The sequence below is a fragment of the Syngnathoides biaculeatus genome, chromosome 6, assembly GCF_019802595.1.
Source record: "Syngnathoides biaculeatus isolate LvHL_M chromosome 6, ASM1980259v1, whole genome shotgun sequence".
NCBI classification, from domain to species: Eukaryota; Metazoa; Chordata; class Actinopteri; order Syngnathiformes; family Syngnathidae; genus Syngnathoides; species Syngnathoides biaculeatus.
In genome coordinates this window covers 13724568-13744466 of record NC_084645.1, presented here as the reverse complement: position 1 = coordinate 13744466, position 19899 = coordinate 13724568, and the positions used below count along the sequence as shown (strand labels likewise).

Below are 19899 nucleotides of genomic sequence, written 5' to 3'. Positions count from 1 at the left end.
AGCCTTTATTTATGATTTGAAATAAATTCCTCAAGGATAAGCAAACAGACCTCCATTGCTAAAATAATTCAACTCCAGGGTTCATATTTTCTATCAATGACCCTCCATTGACAATTTTTCTTTCGTTTGTTTAGCATTAGTGGGACATTAAAAGGAAGAAAATAATGATCATGCATCCACAAGGATACTTTTGAGAATATAACAATGAACAAACTCGTATCTTTGAATGAAGAAGCCTGAAGGCTTTCCATGGGGGAGTACACTGGTGTCAAACTGGTGGCCCGGGGGCCAGATCCTGCCCACCACATCATTTTATGTGGCCCGCAAAAGCAAACCAAAATAGGTAATTGTGTTCGGGTGTAATACCATTGAAATACTAATCCCCTTTTGAAAAGAAATGTTATTGTTGAAAATTTGGTTTTTATTAGGCTTCTGATTTCAAAACTGCTTGTACATCAATGCAACACACATACTGTATGCAGTTACAATATATCCGGTAATCTTTAATTAAAATGGGTTTGAAGTCATAGCGGCCCTCCAAGGGAAGTCATAACTACAATATGACCAGTGACAAAAATGAGTTTGACACCCCTGGTCTCGTTGAAAGAACAGTAATACTGTAAATGTGTGTTGAACTTTGAAACATGTAACATAAACCTCCCATTTCACAAATGTAAAAAAAAATTATGGGCATGTCATTTGTTTGTTTTTTATTGTTTGTTATAGTTGTTGAGAATGTCTGCTTACCATACTGCCAAAATACGCTTCATCAGCAACAAACTTGGAATTTACTCATAAATCTTTTGACATGCTCTTTGCAGTCAATAACACACTGACAGAAGCAGAAAAGGACAAGGAAGCTGGAAAAAAGACAGAAAATGGTAAAGATAAAGACAAAGAAACACAAAGTGAAAAAGATATCAGCAAAGATGAAAAAAGCCAAGAAAACACGGGTATAACTAAAGAAAGCGATCACTGGAGTACAACGGCAGAAAACACTCGTACTATTCCAGACAAAACTGGGCCTGAGGATAGGAATGAAGAGGAAAAAACTTACGGCCGGGAGAAAACCACTAGCGGAGGTGAATATAAAATAGGTAGCGAGGGCCCAGACAAAGCCCTGGACGCCGACAAGAATAAAGAACCTGAAATAGTAAAACCTGGGAAGAAAGAAGACAGCCATTCCCCAAAGTCAGAGATGGATATCATTGATGTAGTGATGATAAAAAACAAAGGACAAGGCGAGAAGGAAAAAAAAGAGGAGCAAGTGAACGGAAGAAAAGACTCTGGCAAAGTTGGACCGAACGACACTAAGCTACAGACGGCTGTCTTGGAGGAAACTAACACAGTCGAGATATATGAGCAGGAAATGGCAAAGAACAACACATTCACGGATGGGATGGATGACGTCAAGAAAAACAATCATACGATAGCTTTACCAGAGAAGAAAATAATTCCCTCGAGAGTCAATATTACACAGTATACGCTGTATAGAGCAGGAGGTGAGGAAAGTGGGAAACCAAAGCAAAACCCACCAATTAAAGAGGACAAAGCGCAGACGAGTCCTACTGACAAACCAAAGCAACTGGATCCTTATCAAAAGGAGAAAGAAAAAGAGAAGGACATAAACCAGAGCTTCATTGGTAAGACAGAATGTTAATGATTAAGACTGCTGTTTTCGCTTTGCCCTCGTGTTCCCCTTGAACATCAAGTGGTCTTCCCCAGAGAGGAGCTGCCCACCTCCTCCCCGCCTCTATCACGGCCATCACATGTTGATGCCAGGGGTCGAGCCCGAGAAAGTGGAATTCTTCTGTAACCACTCCTACGCTCTGAGTGGAGATGCGCAGCGAAGCTGCCAACCAAATGGTACCTGGAGTGGCCAACAGCCTCTGTGTGTTCGAGGTAATTTATCATACTCACTGTACATGATCTACAGAAATGATACGACTTAGAAATGGTAAACATGCCAGTGAACAATGAAAAGCTTCTCTGTCGATCACACTGAGCATCTCCAGTTATTTGTGAAAATATTCTTACTTGGAGTTTGACCCCTAAAGCACAAATCATTTCTCAACCAATAAACAGCATCCAAAATATTAGATCAGTGTGAAACATGCCAAATGTAGCATTAGGGGTAACCTGGTGTTCTCAGAGACTGCAACATTTGGTACTCTTGCAAATTCTAATGAGCTCCCGGATAAGCAATATTCAAAATGGGACTAAGATGCATAATTGAAAACACAGTTGAAGAGTCACACCCCAACACCTTTCGATTCATGCTCGCTAACTAGCTGCAATGGTAAAATTGCGACCCCTGGAGTTCTTATTGGGAACCAACATTTGGAGGTGCCACATTTATTGTGGCGATTTTATTTTTTGAACCACAAACATGGGACGGTTGTCAAGGAAGAGCTGTAGCCACAAAGACAAAAAGATGATATTTAAAGAGTCTGTTGATGATATGATTGCTCTGTTAATTAAATCACTCATGCATTTTGTCGACGGAGACTCACCACGCTTGATTTTACAGCCAAGGCTCGGACACTTATGAAAGCTAGTTTCTGGATCTTGCACACTGTTTAACAAGTCAGTCAGGTTCACTGCTTTGCTCACCGTGTTGTGGACCTTGGGTTCAGTCTAAATTGCTCTGTGAACAGTTGTTTGTTTTTACTATACAGTGTCCGTCTGGATTCTTGCCTAAAGTCACATTTGATAGGCCCCATCCTCACCCGTGACTGTAATGAGCATAAGCTGTACAAAATGATGGATGGGGAGGATGTTTATGATTGTGGATTTATCTCAGAGTGGTCCAGAACTGCACTGCATCATTCTGAAAGGTCTTTGTAATATTCGGCCCAGTTCATGTGACGAAATAAAGCAACCAAAACAAAGTTAATGATGTGCAATCCTATCTGGGATCGTGATCGACCCCCAATTTGAATTTTTTTTTTCCTTCCACAGAATAATGAAAATGGAAATTTTCAGAAATATTTCTGTAATTGCACAGCTTCCACACCCTCTTATATCCCAGCCTTCTGAGAAGCAATTTTATAAAACCAATGAATGTACAGACCTAATCTACGAACCTCACTACGATATATACACTATATTTTAATTTTTTGAGATGGACCTCCATGTACATGTGTGTTGCAGCGTGTCGGGAGCCCAAAGTTTCAGAGTTGGTCAGACAGAAAATTCTTCCCCCGCAAACACCTTTCAGGTTTGATGCTCTTATTTTTGTTGTTTAAAGTTGTAGCTTAAATTGAAACATTATTATTTTGCATATATTGGGTTTTTCCTCCCAGTTTCGATGATGTAAAAAAAAATTCAATTCCCCAATCACAAGATGCATATACTCTAAATTCTTTTGCCCGGGTTTTCCTCCTGTTGCGTTTTAGAAAGACGCCAGTACATAAACTGTACTCTACTGCAGTGGGCCGTCAGATCCAGTCTGACGGCCCCACCAAAGGGCCACCCTTACCTGCACAGCTGGCTCCGGGTTTCCATCACCTTTATACACAAATCGAGTACGACTGTGCTTCTCAGTACTACCACCACAAAGGCAGCCCTCGGCGGACTTGTCTCAAGACGGGGAAATGGAGTGGGCGCCATGTATCTTGTTCACCAGGTGAGGGCAGCAGAGGTCCATAATGTCATGGGGCAGGATTACTTTTCCCCCATCATAGAACCTTATGCTAAATTGCTGTTATTTGGAGTACTATTGTAATTTCAACGTTGTGATTAAACGGCCCCCAATAACTCAGGTCGTGCTAGAAGTGTGAGACCATTTCTAAATTTAGATGGCAAGAGATCATAAATATCCAAACAACCCCACTGGAGCAGAAAAAAAATGACAATAATAAACAGATAATATCTGGTATTTATAAGACATAGACCCTTGAATTTCATTTGGATAATAAATATCTTCAGCAATCTGCACGACCAATCACGGCGGTGGTGGGGGATTGTTGAATGATTGTTTGTATGTTCACACCGATTGGCTGGCAACCAATTTATTCTGGCAGCTGGTACCGGCTCCAGCACACCCACGACCCTAATGAGGATAAGCGGTAGAGAAAATGGATGGAAAAAGCACAGCAAGTAAATACAGTGGACCCCCACATATTTGCAGTTCCACACCTGCATATTCACATATTTTGAAATTTAAAACATTTATAAATTGTATTTTCTTTTTTGAAGTGGGGAACCAATTAACTCACGTTTTTCCTCGAAAACACTTATGGGCAGTTAATCCACTCTTATTCAGGATTTAAAAATAAACAAAAAACATTTTCAATTTTAGGGGTGGGACATTGTCCCTATCCCCCCTCTGAATAGGGTGAGTCCATTGTACAGGTAATACAAATGATCACAACAACAAAAACAGTGACACTATTGTCCGTAAACTTTAGCTGTGTCTCCTTCTTTTCCTTTTGGCTTGTCCCGTTAGGGGTCGCCACAGCGTGTCATCTTTTTCCATCTAAGACTATTTTGTGCATCTTCCTCTTAAACACCCACAGTCCTCATGTCCTCCCTCATCACATCCATCAACATTTTCTTTGGTCTTCCTCTCGCTCTTTTGCCTGGCAGCTCCATCCTCAGCACCCTTCTACCAATATATTCACTCTTTGGCCACTAGACATGTCCAAACCATCAAAGTCTGCTCTCTCAAATCTTGTCTCCAAAACATCCAACTTTGGCTGTCCCTCTAATGAGCTCATTTCTAATCCGATCCAACCTGCTCACTCTGAGCGATGAACCTCACCATCTTCATTTCTGCCACCTCCAGTTCTGCTTCCTGTTGTTTCTTCAGTGCCACCGTCTCTAATCCGTACATCATGGCTGGCCTCACCACTGTTTCATAAACTTTTCCCTTCATTCTAACAGAGACTCTTCTGTCACGTAGAACACCAAACACCCTCCGTCAATTGTTCTACCCCGCTTGGACTTGTTTCTTCACTTCCATACCACACTCACCATTGCTCTGTATAGTTGACCCCAAGTATTTGAAGTCGTCCACTGTCGCTATCTCTTCTCCCTGAAGCTTCACTCTTCCTCTTCCGCGACTCTCATCCATGTACATATATTCTGGTTTACTTCGGCTAATCTTCATTCCTCTCCTTTCCAGTGTGTGCCTCCATCTTTCTAATTGTTCCTCTGGCCGCTCCCTGCTTTCACTGCAGATCACAATTTCTGTGAACATCATTGTCCAAGGGGATTCCTGTCTAGCCTCATCTGTCAGCCTATCCATTACTACTGCAAACAGGAAGGGGCTCAGAGTGATGCAGTCCCACCTCCACCTTAAATTCTTGTGACACGCCTATGTCACATCTCACCGCTGTTCTGCTGCCCTCATATATGTCCTGTACTATTCTAACATATTTCTCCACCACACCGGACTTGCGCATGCAGTACCACAGTTCCTCTCTTAGTAATCTGTCATAGGCTTTCTCTAGGTCTACAAAGACACGATGTAGCTCCTTCTGGCCTTCTCTGCACTTTTCCACAACCATCCTCATAACAAATAATTCATCTGTGGTACTCTTTCTAGGTATGAAAACATACTGTTGCTCGCAGATACTTACTTCTGTCCTGAGTGTAGCCTCCACGACTCTTTCCCATAACTTTGTTGTATGCTCATAATCTTTATTCCTCTGTAGTTTCCACAGTTCTGAACATTGCTTTTGTTCTTAAAGATGGGAACTAGCACCGTTTTCCTCCATTTTTCTGGCATATTCTCTCCCACTAGAATTCTAATGAATAAGTTGGTCAAAAACTCCACAGCCATCTCTCCAAATTGCTTCCATACCTCTTCCGGTATGTCATCAGGACCAACTGTCTTTCCATTATTCATCCTGTTCAGTGCCTTTCTAACTTCCCACTGACAAATCTTTGCCACTTCCTGGTCATTCACCCTTGCCTCTTTTACTCTTCCTTCTCTCCCATTTTCTTCATTCATCAACTTCTCAAAGTACTCTTTCCATCTACTTAGCACACTACTGGCACCAGTCAACATATTTCCATCCCTATCCTTAATCACCTTTACTTGCTGCACATCCTTCCCATCTCTATCCCTCTGTTTGGCCAATCTGTATAGCTCCTATTCTCCTTCTTTCGTATCCAACCTGGTGTACATGTCGTCATATGCCTCTTGTTTAGCCTTCGCCACATCTACCTTTGTCCTACATCGCATCTCAGTGTATTCCTTTCGCCTCTCCTCAGTCCTCTCTGTGTGTGGGAGGTCTTCCTGTCCACCTACAGTCTGTCTCGTGTATTTCCGAAAGGCCGCACAACATTCTTCCTTTCTCTACCTCCACCACCTGATTCTCTGTTGTACCTTTGTCTTCTTAATCTTCTTACTACCAGAGTCATCCTACACACCAGCAACCTATGCTATCGAGCTACACTCTCCCCCACCACTACCTCATAGTCAAATTACATCGAAACTTTAGCTGTGTACTTTTGAAAAAAAAAAAAAAAAAAAATCACTTGCCTTTCTGTTTTTGCTATTATTATTGCTATTATAATACTCTTTTTAGCATCGAAGGACATCCATTTGGGAGAAGCTGATATTTTAAAAACTATTATGAATTGAAGATACTACATTGTCCGTAGGTGTGACTGTGAGTACGACTACTTGTTTGTTTCTATTTGCCCTGTGATTGGCTGGCAATCAGTTCAGTGTGTCCCCCACTTTCAGCTTCGGCCCTCCCGCGACCCTCATGAGGATACGCGACTCAGAAAATGGATGGATGGATGTTTCAAAAGCTCAATCCTCTGTTCTTTGTATAACAAAAAGCACTGAGAAGATGAGTGAAAGAAGCTTCAACAACACTGTGTTGATACAGTTTCAGTGCAAGCTACATTTAATGTGTCCTCCCTCTTCATCAAGCGCTTCCCTATCTGTCCTCTCATCCTTTCACCTCCTCTTTGGCAGTGTGTGGGAAGCATCCAACCTTTAACCCGGAGAGGCCAGGAGAGGCTCACTGGCCTTGGCTAGCAGCCATTTACCGCCGCTCCACCAATGGTGCAGAGAGCAAGGTGACCAAGGCAGATCGCCACTTTGGCTCTGTAAAGGACGACAGTGCCAGAGCTAGCAACCACATCCGAGCCTCTGACTGGCAGCTGATTTGCAGTGGTGCTCTGGTGAACCAAAGGAGTGTTGTGGTGGCAGCACACTGTGTGACACAGCTGGGGAAGGTTTATCCTCTGGATGCAGCTAAAATCAAGATTGTGGTAGGAAAACACTATCGGGCCGATCACAGGGATAATAAAGGTCTCCAACACCTGAGGGTAAGCGCTCAAGAAATTTGCCTTGGATCAACTTTTGGAGCTTTGTGATGAAGGTTTTCAATAACAACACAACATAACATTTTTTCTCATTTCTCCTTCTCCCAAAAGGTGGGCACCATTGTTATACACCCGAACTATGACCCCCATATTCTTGACTCGGACATAGCTGTCATCAAGTTACAGGATAAAGCAAAAATTGGAGAGACAGTTCAACCCCTCTGTCTCTCAGACTTTCCAGGTAATGGGGATATGTCTGGGCAAGGGCTTGTGACAGGCTGGTCCCCACTCCCCGACTCAGGTTTGGGTGATGATGAAAAAGCAAGAGTTGGTGTTGTTCACCTCGCTGACATCGTCCCATGCGAGCAGCAATACGCCCGTAATGGCATACCAGTCAGTGTAACTGACAACATGCTGTGTGCAAGCCAGAAGCCCAACTATGGACCCTCTAACATATGTCCATCTGACACTGGGGGGATCCTTATCCTCCCTGCAGTTACTGACAACAAGGAGAATCCCTCTGTCAGCTTTACTCCAAGGGGAAACAAAAGATTTTGGAGACTTCTGGGACTCGTAAGCTTTGGCTATGACCAAGGGGAATGTGATCCCGAACTCTATACTGTCTACACTCATGTGGCAAGCTTCAAAATCTGGATCGAGAATAGTATGAAATAGAACTCTTCTTGGATGACTCATAATATTTATATGCCATCTAACTTTTTGTTGTGCTGCTTCTGTTTTATTGTACTTTCTAGTTACCTTCTTTTCTCACTTTTCTAGTGTCTTGCACAAGGACAACACTGGACCCCAGTGCTCTAAGGGAAGGAATACTCACACATTAAATGTTATTTTAATCAGTCTTTAAACAAAAGATGTCTTGTTTGTCAGTCTGAGGTTATGTACTTCAAAATGGCAAGTTCATCCTCACACAAGGATGTAAGCAATTGTATATACACTTCAGTGTGTATTGTATATACAGGATATTGTAATGTATTGACTTTACCATTGACTGATATGATGTACATATTGTATTAAAAGACAGGAAATTTTTTTTTATTAAAGAAAGGAAGTGGTTATTTGTCACATTGTAAAATGACATGCATGTAGAGTAGTACAGTGACTTTTGATACTTTGTAAAAGAGGCTATGAGGAGGAAGACCCTCTGCCTGCTTTATGAAGCGCACCGTTTGTGTTATGAAGCAAATGAATCCAGGTCAGAGCAGCACCATTTCCACAACCATAAACGGAACACATTCATTTCTCTTAGCTCAAATTAAATCAATTACTTCCAATCTGACACGCTGCCATTGTGCGGTTTACGTATTGCAAAAAGGAGACAATAAAAGTTGATTTCCATTCTCTGTTTGGGTGCTGTTTCAAATGTTTAAATAGCAAACCTCCGACAAATGTCTCATTGTTCCTGCATAGCACATTCTTTTAGGGACAAATTAGCATATTCATCGTTAAGAAGTACAGTATTCCCATTTTGTGGCACATGTGGTTGTATCATCTGCTTCACGTTCAAAAGAATCTGGGCTCATATGGCACTGTCCATTCTGTGTTAGGTTTGCTGTTCTGTCTGATTGAAGTGGTTTCTCTGGATACTCCAGTATCTTTCCACATTCCAAAGGTGCCATGCAACTGACTGGCGACCAGTTCAGAGTGTAGTTGCCCTGTTTCGCCCAAAGTTACAGTAGCCGAAATAGGCGCCATTGCTCCCGCAACAGCTCTGTGGATAAGTGTCTTGGAAAATGGATGGATGGATATATTATGTTAAAAAAGATTTTTATGGAATAACTATACATTCATCCATCCATTTTCTCAGCCACTTATCCTCACAAGGGGTGTGGGAGTGCTGGAACCAATCCCAGTTGTCATCGGGCAGGAGGCGGGGTACACCTTTAAGTGGTTCCCAGCCAATCGCAGGGCACAAATAGACAGACAACAGTCGCACTCACAATCACATCTTGGGGCAATTTAGAGTGTCCAATTATTGCATGTTTTTGGGATGTGGGAGGAAACCAGAGTGCCCGGAGAAAAGCCACACAGGCACGGGGAGAATATACAAACTCCACACAGGCGGGCCAGGATTAAACCCGGGTCCATAGAACTGTGAGGCCAACGCTTTAGAGCTTAGCCACTGTGCTGCTTTTCTGAACAAATTATTACACTAGCTCAAATGCATCTAAAGTATAAAGCCAAAAGTATACCTAAAATAATAAGTAGTATGTACTATGGATAAGTGGTACACTTTTAGTACTTAATCCACTTGAACTGTCTCAAGTTTCTGTGTACTGTATATGGATCTGGACTTCAAGAGTAAGCGGTCATCATGGCTCCAATTGCAATGGTCTTTTTGACTGTTGAGTTGAAACCACTAAGTCTGTTAGCGCTGAGTCAAAAAAGTCCAGTCATATCCAATGATCTTATTCTGACTTTCCATCTGTCTCTTGTCTGTGAGGCGTTTACATCTATGTTTTCAGTTGTTGAGTTTGTATGATGTCAGTCATCCAGCAGTGATCTTATCTTCATTTCAGGTTGAAGATAACGCATGATCCAGTTAATATGGAGCTATACATGTCAGCCATGTGGACAGCCCTAAACTGGGCGGCATGGTGGAATGTCTGCTTAGCGCGTTGGCCCCACAGTTCTGAGGACCAGGCTTCAAATCCATTTGCCTTGTGTGGGTTTTCTCCGGGCATTCCATTTTTCTGCCATATCCCAAAAACATGCATTAATTGGAGACTCTCTATGTCTCTATGTGCCCTGCAACTGGCTGGTAACCAGTGCAGAGTGTACCCCGCCTTCTGCCTGTAGAGAGTTGGGATAGGCTGCAGCAGTCCCACCATCCTTGTGGGGATAAGCAGCTTGGAAAATGAATGAATGAATGAATGAATTGAACTAAACTACATCTGGGCGGCATGGTGGATAAGCTCGAAAGGCTTGGCCTCACAGTTCTGATGTTCCGGGTTCAATCCCAGACCCGCCTGTGTGGAGTTTGCATGTTCTTCATGTGTCTGCGTGGGTTTCCTCTGGGCACTCCGGTTTCCTCCCACATCCCAAAAACATGCAACATTAATTGGACACTTTAAATTTCCCCCGAGGTGGGATTGTGAGTCCGGCTGTTTGTGCGATTGGCTGGCAACCAGTTCCGGGTGTACCAAGCCTCCTGCCAGTTGACAGCTGGGATAGGCTCCAGTACGGCCCGCGACCCTTCGATGGATAAAAATGGATGGATGGATAAACTATATCTCTAAAATGTGTCATTATGGACCACATTTAGCTGTACTGCTTTATCTTTTCCTTTGGTATAAATGTACCTTAATTTTCTTATCCATCCATTTACCTTACCACTTATTCTCAGTAGGGTCTCAGGCGTGCCGGAGCCTATGTCAGTTGACTCTGGAGAGAGGTGGTATACACCCTGAAATGACCGCAAGCCAATCACAGAACACATACAAACAACCAACCATTCACACTCACATTCAAATCTATGTACTGTACATTCCATTCCTTCCCAGTCACACACAGTATCCCTCAAGGCTTGGTGCTTGATCCCCTCCTTTTCACTGTCTATATGATACCTCTTGGACACATAATTGGCCAGCATGCACTTCAATTTCACTGCTACACCAATGACACTCACTGCTGCCACAGTCTCTGCTGCCACAAACTGCCTCTGTGCAATAAAATCATGGATGACGAAAAACTTCCTCAAACTCAGCAGCAATAATTCTGACTTTAGAATCATTAGTCCTGAATCAATACTCCTCTCCACTCAGACTTCACACTCTCTACTGATGGTCATTCACTCACACCCAACCTGGTTTAATTTTTGACCCCACAAAATAGCCTTCTTTCATCGTTGCAACAATCCCCACCTTCCTCCAAACATCTCTAAATTTTCTGCTTGAAACCCTGATCCATGCATTTATTTCCTACAGACACGATTACATTAATATCCTTTTTTATGCTCTTCCCTCCACCTAGCTACAAAAGTTCCAATATATACAGAACTCAGTTGCCCGGTTACTCACCCACACCCTCTCCAATGACCATACCACAAGTGTCCTCCAACAGCTTCACTGGCCACCCATACAACATTGCATCCACTTTAAGAGCCTGCTAATCATCTACAAATCCCTCAATGAACTGGCCCCACATAACTTATTGACTTTCTGCAGGGCTTTCATCCATCCCATCACCTCCGATCCTCTGACACCAACCCCCTCACCTCCACCATTAAATCCAAGCACCAGATCTTGAGAAAGTGCCATTATGCTTTTTTTAAAAGATCCTTTATGATACTGTGCTACCGATAGGTGGCCTGTAGGTGTGCTTATGCACAAAAAATATAAAAAGCGCACCTCATTCAAATGTTTTATTGTGCATTTTTCTACCAAGCATTTTGAAAAGAAATGCCACCTTCACCCCCTCGCCCCCCATTGTGGGTGGGTGGCTCACCCTTTATACAGTAACTCCCTACACCAGTTGAACATTGATGTGTTATAGTGTTCATTCACTAATTAGCTTGATACAGAGTATATGCTTTAATTACAACTGCTGGGATCACTAACAACAGCTCAGGTTACACTAACATATCAAATCACAGGTTCTTACAGGTCACCACGCTTGTGGGCAGGTAGCGGGTGCTGGCTGCAATGTCGGGGGAGTTGGTGTTGCGGGTCAGGGTGCAGCGGCCCTCTTTGTCTTTGGTTAACCTGCATAATAGGCCCAACCTGCAGGAGCCATGCCTCTTAATCACTCATTTAACGCATACTCACACCAGTTACCATTGTGATGGTCTATGTTTTGGTTGGGTTGGTTTTGTATCATGTTTTCCATGTCTTGTGAGCTCATTTTGTTAACTGTGTCCACCTGTTCTTGTTAACCTCCCCCTTTTGTTGACCAATCCGCTCACTCCAGCAACTTGTCTCTTGTTGATGTGTTCCTCGGTGTCGTCAATATGTGCGTATTTAAATACACAAGGAAGGAGGTTAACAAGAACAGGTGAACACAGCTAACACAATGAGCACACGAGAGATGGATAACATGGAACAAAGGGGAAACATGAAACAAAACCAACTAAACCAAAACGCAGACAATGACAGGACGCCCCCGTCAAGGGGACCGATTCCAGACATTCCACAAAAAAAGAAAATCACCAACTCAGCGCGGGCAAAAGTGGGCCCGAAGGACGGCACAGAGTGACACAGTGGGGTCAATCTGGTGGCCCTCTAAAGGCCATTCAGGCAGATGTCCATGATGAAAAACTCAAACGTAAAGCAGTGCCCAGGCAAAAGGAACAGGTGGTTGTCACTGGTCGAGGGCAGCGGGAGCCTAAGCGGGTAGCGGCTGCTTTTCAAGGAACGAGAACCTAGTGCAGCTGCTCAGGAGTAGGAATAGGAGCCTGGGGCAGCTGCTGGGGAGCAGGAATGGGATTCTGATTCAGCTGCCTTGGAGCAGGAATAGGAGCCCACTGCAGCTGCCAAGGAGCAGGAACAGGGGGAGCAGGAACAGGGTTTAGTCTCCTTCTCAGCCTGCCACTATTGAGGTTTGGGACTAGTGGTTATGAGAGGGACAGCGTGCACAGGGACTCGGGAAGGTGAACTAGAAAAAAATATGGGTGTTACAGAACAATGTGATGAAAATTAGATGAAATGAGATGACTCACGGGCTGGTTTTGATGGATGTCACTGAGGAATAGAGACAGGAGAAGAATTAAGTGACTTGGGAAAAGGGGGAATGAAATGGGAGGAGAAAATTTGACCTTTACTTGGGCGCCTCCACTGGCCACCATGCGGGGGTCCCGAAACGGGTGTCCAAGTAAAGGTCAGAGGAAAATGACTTGGGCTTGGACTCGCAGGGGTTAGGCTTTGTTGGCAGGCTGAGGATGCTGGGAGGCAGACTGGCAGCATGACATGTGACTCTACGCTCTTCCCGCTGGGTCCTGTAGTGGTCGATCCATTCTGTCACAGTTTTGAAGATGGAGAAGGCAAGACAAAAACATGGAGTTAAGTCCTATGTTTATTTCAGTTCTTTTCAGTTCATTGTTGATGTCATTGTTTGTTCCTGTCTCTCTGTACATGCTGTTGTCTGTGTCCTGTCAAAGTTGTCAGTTCTTTTTTGTGTCCAGTTTTAGATTTTCTTTGTTACTTTGCTTATTAGTTGTTGGACTTTGTGTAGTTTTTTTTTTTTATGAAATACCATTTTGTTGAGATTCATGGACCCCTGCCTTGCGTCCCTGCTTCCTTGCACTTGGGTCCTCCATGTTTTTGTGTTGCCTTCCTTGTCTTCCAAACCCAAACCTTGACAATCGTGAATATTTTTCTCACCAGTCACATCTGGCCACATATATATCTAGGGTTTCCTGGGGGACTGGTGTGGGGTCAGGAGGGTGTGGGTGTTGGGTGGGGTGCTGTTTCCCGTTCCAGTCATAGTAACAGTAGCAAGGTGCATTTCCACTGTGCCGCCCCTGATATACAGTATAAGGATTTACTTTTCTCATATTGTTTACAGGTAGCGCTTTGTCTTTTGTTGCCTTATTTTTTCACTCCCTTCTAAAAACCCTGATAGACTCATTCTCAATAAATAAATACAGCAGCTTAAAAATACCTGTGACAAAATGAAAATGTCCTGGCATAAAAGGGTTACAGATCCTCATTTTGCTTGACCTAACAGCTAAACAGGACAAAAAATTTAATAAATAAATAAAAAGAAATGTGACGCTGATGTGTAGCATATTGTGTAGTAGTTTCTTAGTGCCATTATTTTTTTCCCCCTTTCCTAATCCCTTATACTGTTTTAACGCTACATCAACCTAAACCTAAACCCATAAAATGTGATTCCATACTATTTTTAAAACATCATAAAAGTAATATAGCAATGGTTCTGTCTCTCCATTTTCTCATCGACGGCATCCTTAAAAGACTTTCTGTCTTCCTGCACTCATTTATTCAAGTTGTATAATGCCTCAGCACATTCCCATGTTTCCCTGTGAAGGGCCATGTCCACTTGGGCTGTTCACAGGCCCTTGTTGGCTCGGGCGGCTTGATGAGGAGCACTATGGGTTGCACTTACACAGAATGTGGCTCGCATGGGAACTGGGATGAACCTGAAAAAAAAAAAATACCTTCATAATAATGATATGAATGGATGGTTAAATGCTTGCGTAACGGAGGTGCAAAATACTTAACCCAAAACTTCAACTCCCATTTTAGTGCACTTCCCTTACATGTTTCGGTTACCAAGTGAGAAGATGTGAGCTAATGTGGACTGTTTTTTTTATGTGCTTAACTGTTCTCTTAATAAATTTTGACAGATCAAAAGATGTACGTTTGTATGTATGGTACGTTTTTACTTCAGTGGGTGTTCCAAAGGGAACCTGTGCAGCTAATTAACTCATTGGTAATATGAGATAAAACCAGTCAAATTAGCAGGAAAAGTTATTAAAATCCAAAACTTATTGAAATTGAAATACAACTGAAATAATTATATCGTGAAATAAGATTGACCGGTTAAGGTCTTTCATCAATTCTTGTCCAAATCTAAGTCCTCATTTCAACCTGGATGAGGACAAGCAGTAAAGAAAATGAATAGATTCATATACAGAATATTGATGGCACGGTGGAGCACCTGTTGAGCATTGGCTTCACAGTTCTGAGGACCAGGGTTCAAATCCTGGCCCTACCTGTGTGGAGTTTGCATGTTCTCACCGTGCCTCCGTCGGTTTCCTCCCACATCCCTAAACCATGCAACATTAATTGGAGACTCTAAATTGCCCTTAAGTGTTATCGTGAGTGAGTGCAAAGTTTGTCTGTCTGTATGTCCCCTGGGATTGGCTGGCAACCACTTCAAGGTGTACCCTGGTTCCTGCCCAATGACAGCCGGTATAGGCTCCAGGACACCCCGACCCTCGTGAGGATAGGGGGCTCGGAAAATGGATGGATGTATAGATTTTAAAAAATCTGTTAAACTTGTGAGCAGAGAATAAAATACAAATGTCGGTGATTGATGAACAAAGATGCCTGAAGTGGATGATGCCATTTCTTAAATTTTCATCAAGGTGTAATAGGAGTTGAGTGTTGGCCAAGAATTGTACTTTATGGTAGCAGAAAAATCTCAACGCAGAAGCGCTAAACAGGAGCAGGAACACCAACACAAACAGCCACAACAGAACAAACATGAGCCAAATGGGAAGCTGACATTTTGTGGATTGGTGATAGTATTAGAAATTAGATAATTAGAGGGACAACCAAAGTTGGATGTTTTAGAGACAAGGTTCGAGAGAGCAGATTTCGATGGTTTGGACATGTTCAGAGGTGAGAGAGTGAGTACATTGGTAGAAGGGTGCTGAGGATGGAGCTCCCAGGCAAAAGAGCGAGAGGAAGACCAAAGAGAGGGTTGATGGATGTTGTGAGGGAAGACATGAGGGCAGTGGGTGTTAGAAGATGCATGAGATAGGCTTAGATGGGAAAAGATGATACACTGTGGCGCCCCCTAAGGGACAAGGTGAAAGGAAAAGAAAAAGAAGAAGGTGCTGACAATTGTAACGTCATCAAGACTTTTTGAAATAGTACCAGAGATTACAGCAGATTATTATATGGAAATGTATGTTCTGAGCCGGGAAAGAAACCAATTGGAGTTCGACATAAATTTAAGGTGATGTTACCAACAATCATTTATCACTGTGGACACTGATCCACATAAAACAGAGGATTACCACCACCTTCAGCATACAGGTGTTCCCCCTTGGTGAAGTGTATACAGTGCATGCATATACCTGCAGCTGTCCGGTTTCTCTTTGTTGACTCAAGGAGAGTCCAGTCCGAACTCGAGGATTTTCACATCCTTCTCTTCTATTGTTTGAAAATTTTGCCTCATCCCTTCTTTTTACCATGTTATGCGTATCTGGGTATCCAGACTGATAACAAGTCAAAATCTTATCTTATAAAGAAATGGGTTTTGTCTTTTCCAATACTGTAGGAAGCAGATCACAAAACTACATATTTCACCATCTACTGTATCTGCATTGTCACCCATCTGTTGTACATTAAAACTACTTGAAACAGTTTCTCAAGCTACTTGGTTGTAGTGGTTTTTAACCTATCTCTTTCAACTGAACCACAATGTCTGCTGGACCCCCTTAACACTGAAGAGTGTGATACTGTTCAGTGTTTATTTAAAAGGCCTTTCTTCCTCATCTCCATGCTTATTTAAAACATTTGCTGTGCTTTAAAGGAGGAGTTTGGCAGAATAGGTGATTTACAAGGTGTCAATCACTTGTTATGCAGTCATGAGAACACTCATGACTTGACACCCATGTGGTCTCACAAAAAAAAGACTTCAAACTGATAGAAGATAAGTTAGTAAAAGTGTTTTACAGAAAATGTGCTTTGCTGGCATGACAAGGTAACAGGTCAGCAAGAGGCTGCAGGGATGTACTCATGATAAATTTAATCACGAGTGTATGACAAGTGAATAGCATCGCCTTCTGTGTACGATTGGTTGTTTTTCCTCTGGCATGGTGTGTTTGTGTATATAGAATTAGAGGCAGAAAATGGGGGCAAAAAGTAGATATTTTTAGATAATATTTATCATGCGTCAAGTAATAATGACTATTTTAATCCTTTTAAAAAGACAGGGATAGCTTGGGACGTGTTTTTCGAGTGACTATACACGTGCACTTTTAATCATTCAAACTGACCCTGAAAGCATCATAACAAATAAATACAGTGTATTTATTATTATGGTTGTAAAAGTTAATGAATGGAAAATGACTATGTCCCTGAACAAATACAGATTAAAAATTTAAATGAAATATTACATTGTGATTTATATACCCAATGTCAACTTCAGGAACAAATCCACATTAGGGGCTACAGGACAGAACTTTCAGGACAGAGTGTTCAGGCACCATACCCTGGATGTTTTGGGAATGTGAAAGGAAACCGAAGTATCCGGAGAAAGCCAACACAGCCATGGGGAGAACATGCAAACGGCAAACAGGCAGGGCAGGGATTTGATCCCCAGTTCTCAGAACTGTGAGCCAGATGTGCTAATTGGTTTTCCACCACGCCACCTTTTAATATGAATTCACATAGTTATAACATTTGCACAATGTAGCTTGGCATTATCTTGCTGAAATAAGAAGGGATGTTCCTGAAAATCATATTACTTGGATGGCAGCATATGTAGCGCCAAAACCTGTAAATCCCTTTAAGTATTAATCTTGCCTTCAGAGATCTCCAAAATTCCCATGCCATTGGCATTTAACATACCGTCACAGATTCAACCTGTGGAATTTTGTGCTGATAAAAATCCGAATGGTCCTTTTCCTTTTGAGCCCAGGAGGACACAATGTCAATGAATGAATTTCCCAAAACAAAATGAAATGTGGACTTGTCAGATCACAGCACACTTTTTAAGATTTTATCAGTCCATCTCTGATGAACTTGGGCTCAGAGAAGATGGTAGCATTTCTAGGTGTTGATATGTGGCTTTCTCTTTACAGGACAGTGTTTTAACTTGCATTTGCAGATGTAGTGAGGAACTGTGTGAACAGATAATCCATTTTCTTTGCCGCGTATCCTCACGAGGGTCGTGGGGAGTGCTGGAGCCTATCCCAGCTGTCAATGGGCAGGAGGCGGGGTATACCCTCAATTGGTTGCCAGCCAATCACAGGGCACATGGAGACAAACTGCCGCGCTCACAATAGGGGAAATTTCGAGTGTCCTATTAATCTCGCATGTTTTTTGGGATGTGGGAGGAAACCGGAGTTCCCGGAGGAAACCCACGCAGCCACGGGGAGAACATGCAAACTCCACACAGGCGGGTCTGAGATTGAACCCGAGACCTCAGAACTGTGAGGCCAACACTTTACCAGCTGATCCACCGTGCTGCCTGAACAGATAATAGTTTTCTAAAATGTTTCTGAGCCCATGTAACAACATCCTTTACGGAATGATGCTGTTTTTTTTTTTTTTTTTTTTTTTTTAAATGCAGTGCCACCTCAGGGATTGAAGTTCACGGGCATTATATGCTAGTTTTTCAATCTAGTTCCTTATGTGGAGAGATTTCCCCTAATTCTCTGAATGCTTTGATGATATTATGGACTGTTCATGATGAAGTCTCTAAATTCTTTGGAAGTTTAAATTGAGAAACACTCTTAAATTCGTGGACCATTTGCTCACACAGTTGTTCACAAGCTGATGGACTTCACCCCATCCTTGGATGTGAACAACTGAGCCTTTCTGGAATGTTCCATTTCTACCCACTCATGATACTTACTGTACCTCTTTCCATTTATCCTGTACACGTATGAAATGTTCCAAAAAATGATTTTCTCTTTTTGTGCAATCTTCAAATTTCCCAGTCTTTTCTTCCCACACACCCCTTTGTTGGAATGTGTTGAAGGTATTAATTTCTGTCATGGTCCTGGGTACAACCCTGACTGTGCGGGTCCCCGCACACCTGCACTGATTAGGAGGCGCACACCTGCACCTCATCGGCAGTGATTAACCCCTGTATTTATAGGACCCAGCGGACAATCTGTCTTTGCCAGATCGTCGCCACCCATGCCTCGTTCCCGCACTTCCGCATTCCTGATGCCAACCTCCCGTGTACAGACCAACGGCTGTTTCCTGACCAACCCCGTAAGCCTGTCGCTCCTGTTCCTGCTGCTTGTGCTGAGTGACTACCCCGTTACCGACTTTGGAACGAATAAAGACTTTCTCCTAACTACCTTCCTGTCCACCGAATCGTGCATTTGGGTCCACCCTCGAGTCCTGGTTATGACAATTTCAAAATGAGAATATTTGGAAAAAAAATAATCTGTTCAAAAATGTCTTTGTTAAGTATTCAATTCAATATAGTTTGAAAAGGATTTGCAAATAACTGTCTGCAGTTTTTATTTAGATTTTAGACACATGCAATAAACTTCATTAGAATTGGGCTTTGTGATTTTACTTTGCCTTGTGTCATAATCCACATAATGATCTGAATGATCTAAAATTTTGGGTGGTTATGAATTAAGCACTTCCTCAGTGTTTTCTAACTGTTGCATCTCAGGACACAAGTGTGCCATGATAGATGTGCAGCGTGAAATCATGAATTTTCACTTAATAAATATATATTTATTTACTAGAAATAACATGTATTTGTCAAATTATTTTTGCCAGCGATGTATAGTGATAGGCTCTTCCACTTGATAGCAGAAGGTACAATTATGTATATTGACTTATTATTTGTATATTACCTGTATATTAAATGTGGTGTTTTTCTCAGAGTATATGATCTTTGTGTTCTACTTAGTAGCCTCAGACTTGACACTACATAAAATTGTGAGTCAATTAATTTAGCATTATATATTATATCTGTACCGTATGTATTCAGTAGACTTTTCGTGACATTTTTGGTTGGTGCAGTGTTGAGAGATTTTTGGAATTTAAAATCCAGAGAAAATCATTGACACTCACATTAACACCTAGGGGCAATTTAGAGTCTTCAATTAAACTATACTGCATGTTTGGGATGTGGGAGAAAATCGGAGTGCCCGGGGGAAAAGCCACGCAGGCATGGGGAGAACATGCAAACGCCACACGTGCAGAG

General features: G+C 42.4%; 1 protein-coding gene across 2 annotated transcripts in view; it reads left to right on the top strand.

Annotated features, from left to right (window-relative positions):
* Positions 1 to 19478, top strand: part of LOC133502661 (inactive serine protease PAMR1-like) — a 47846-nt gene extending 28368 nt beyond the window's left edge. The window contains exons 9-14 of one of the 2 annotated variants that reach the window (XM_061823694.1): positions 822 to 1643; positions 1726 to 1902; positions 3154 to 3220; positions 3399 to 3628; positions 6938 to 7293; positions 7402 to 8620. In XM_061823694.1, coding sequence (XP_061679678.1) covers positions 822 to 1643; positions 1726 to 1902; positions 3154 to 3220; positions 3399 to 3628; positions 6938 to 7293; positions 7402 to 7965 — 2216 coding nt within the window. In that variant the 3' untranslated portion in view covers positions 7966 to 8620. Of the gene's footprint in view, positions 1 to 821; positions 1644 to 1725; positions 1903 to 3153; positions 3221 to 3398; positions 3629 to 6937; positions 7294 to 7401; positions 8621 to 18825 lie in introns of those variants that run through there. The other variant, XM_061823695.1, reaches the window with a different exon arrangement.
* The last annotated feature ends 421 nt before the right edge of the window (positions 19479 to 19899 follow it).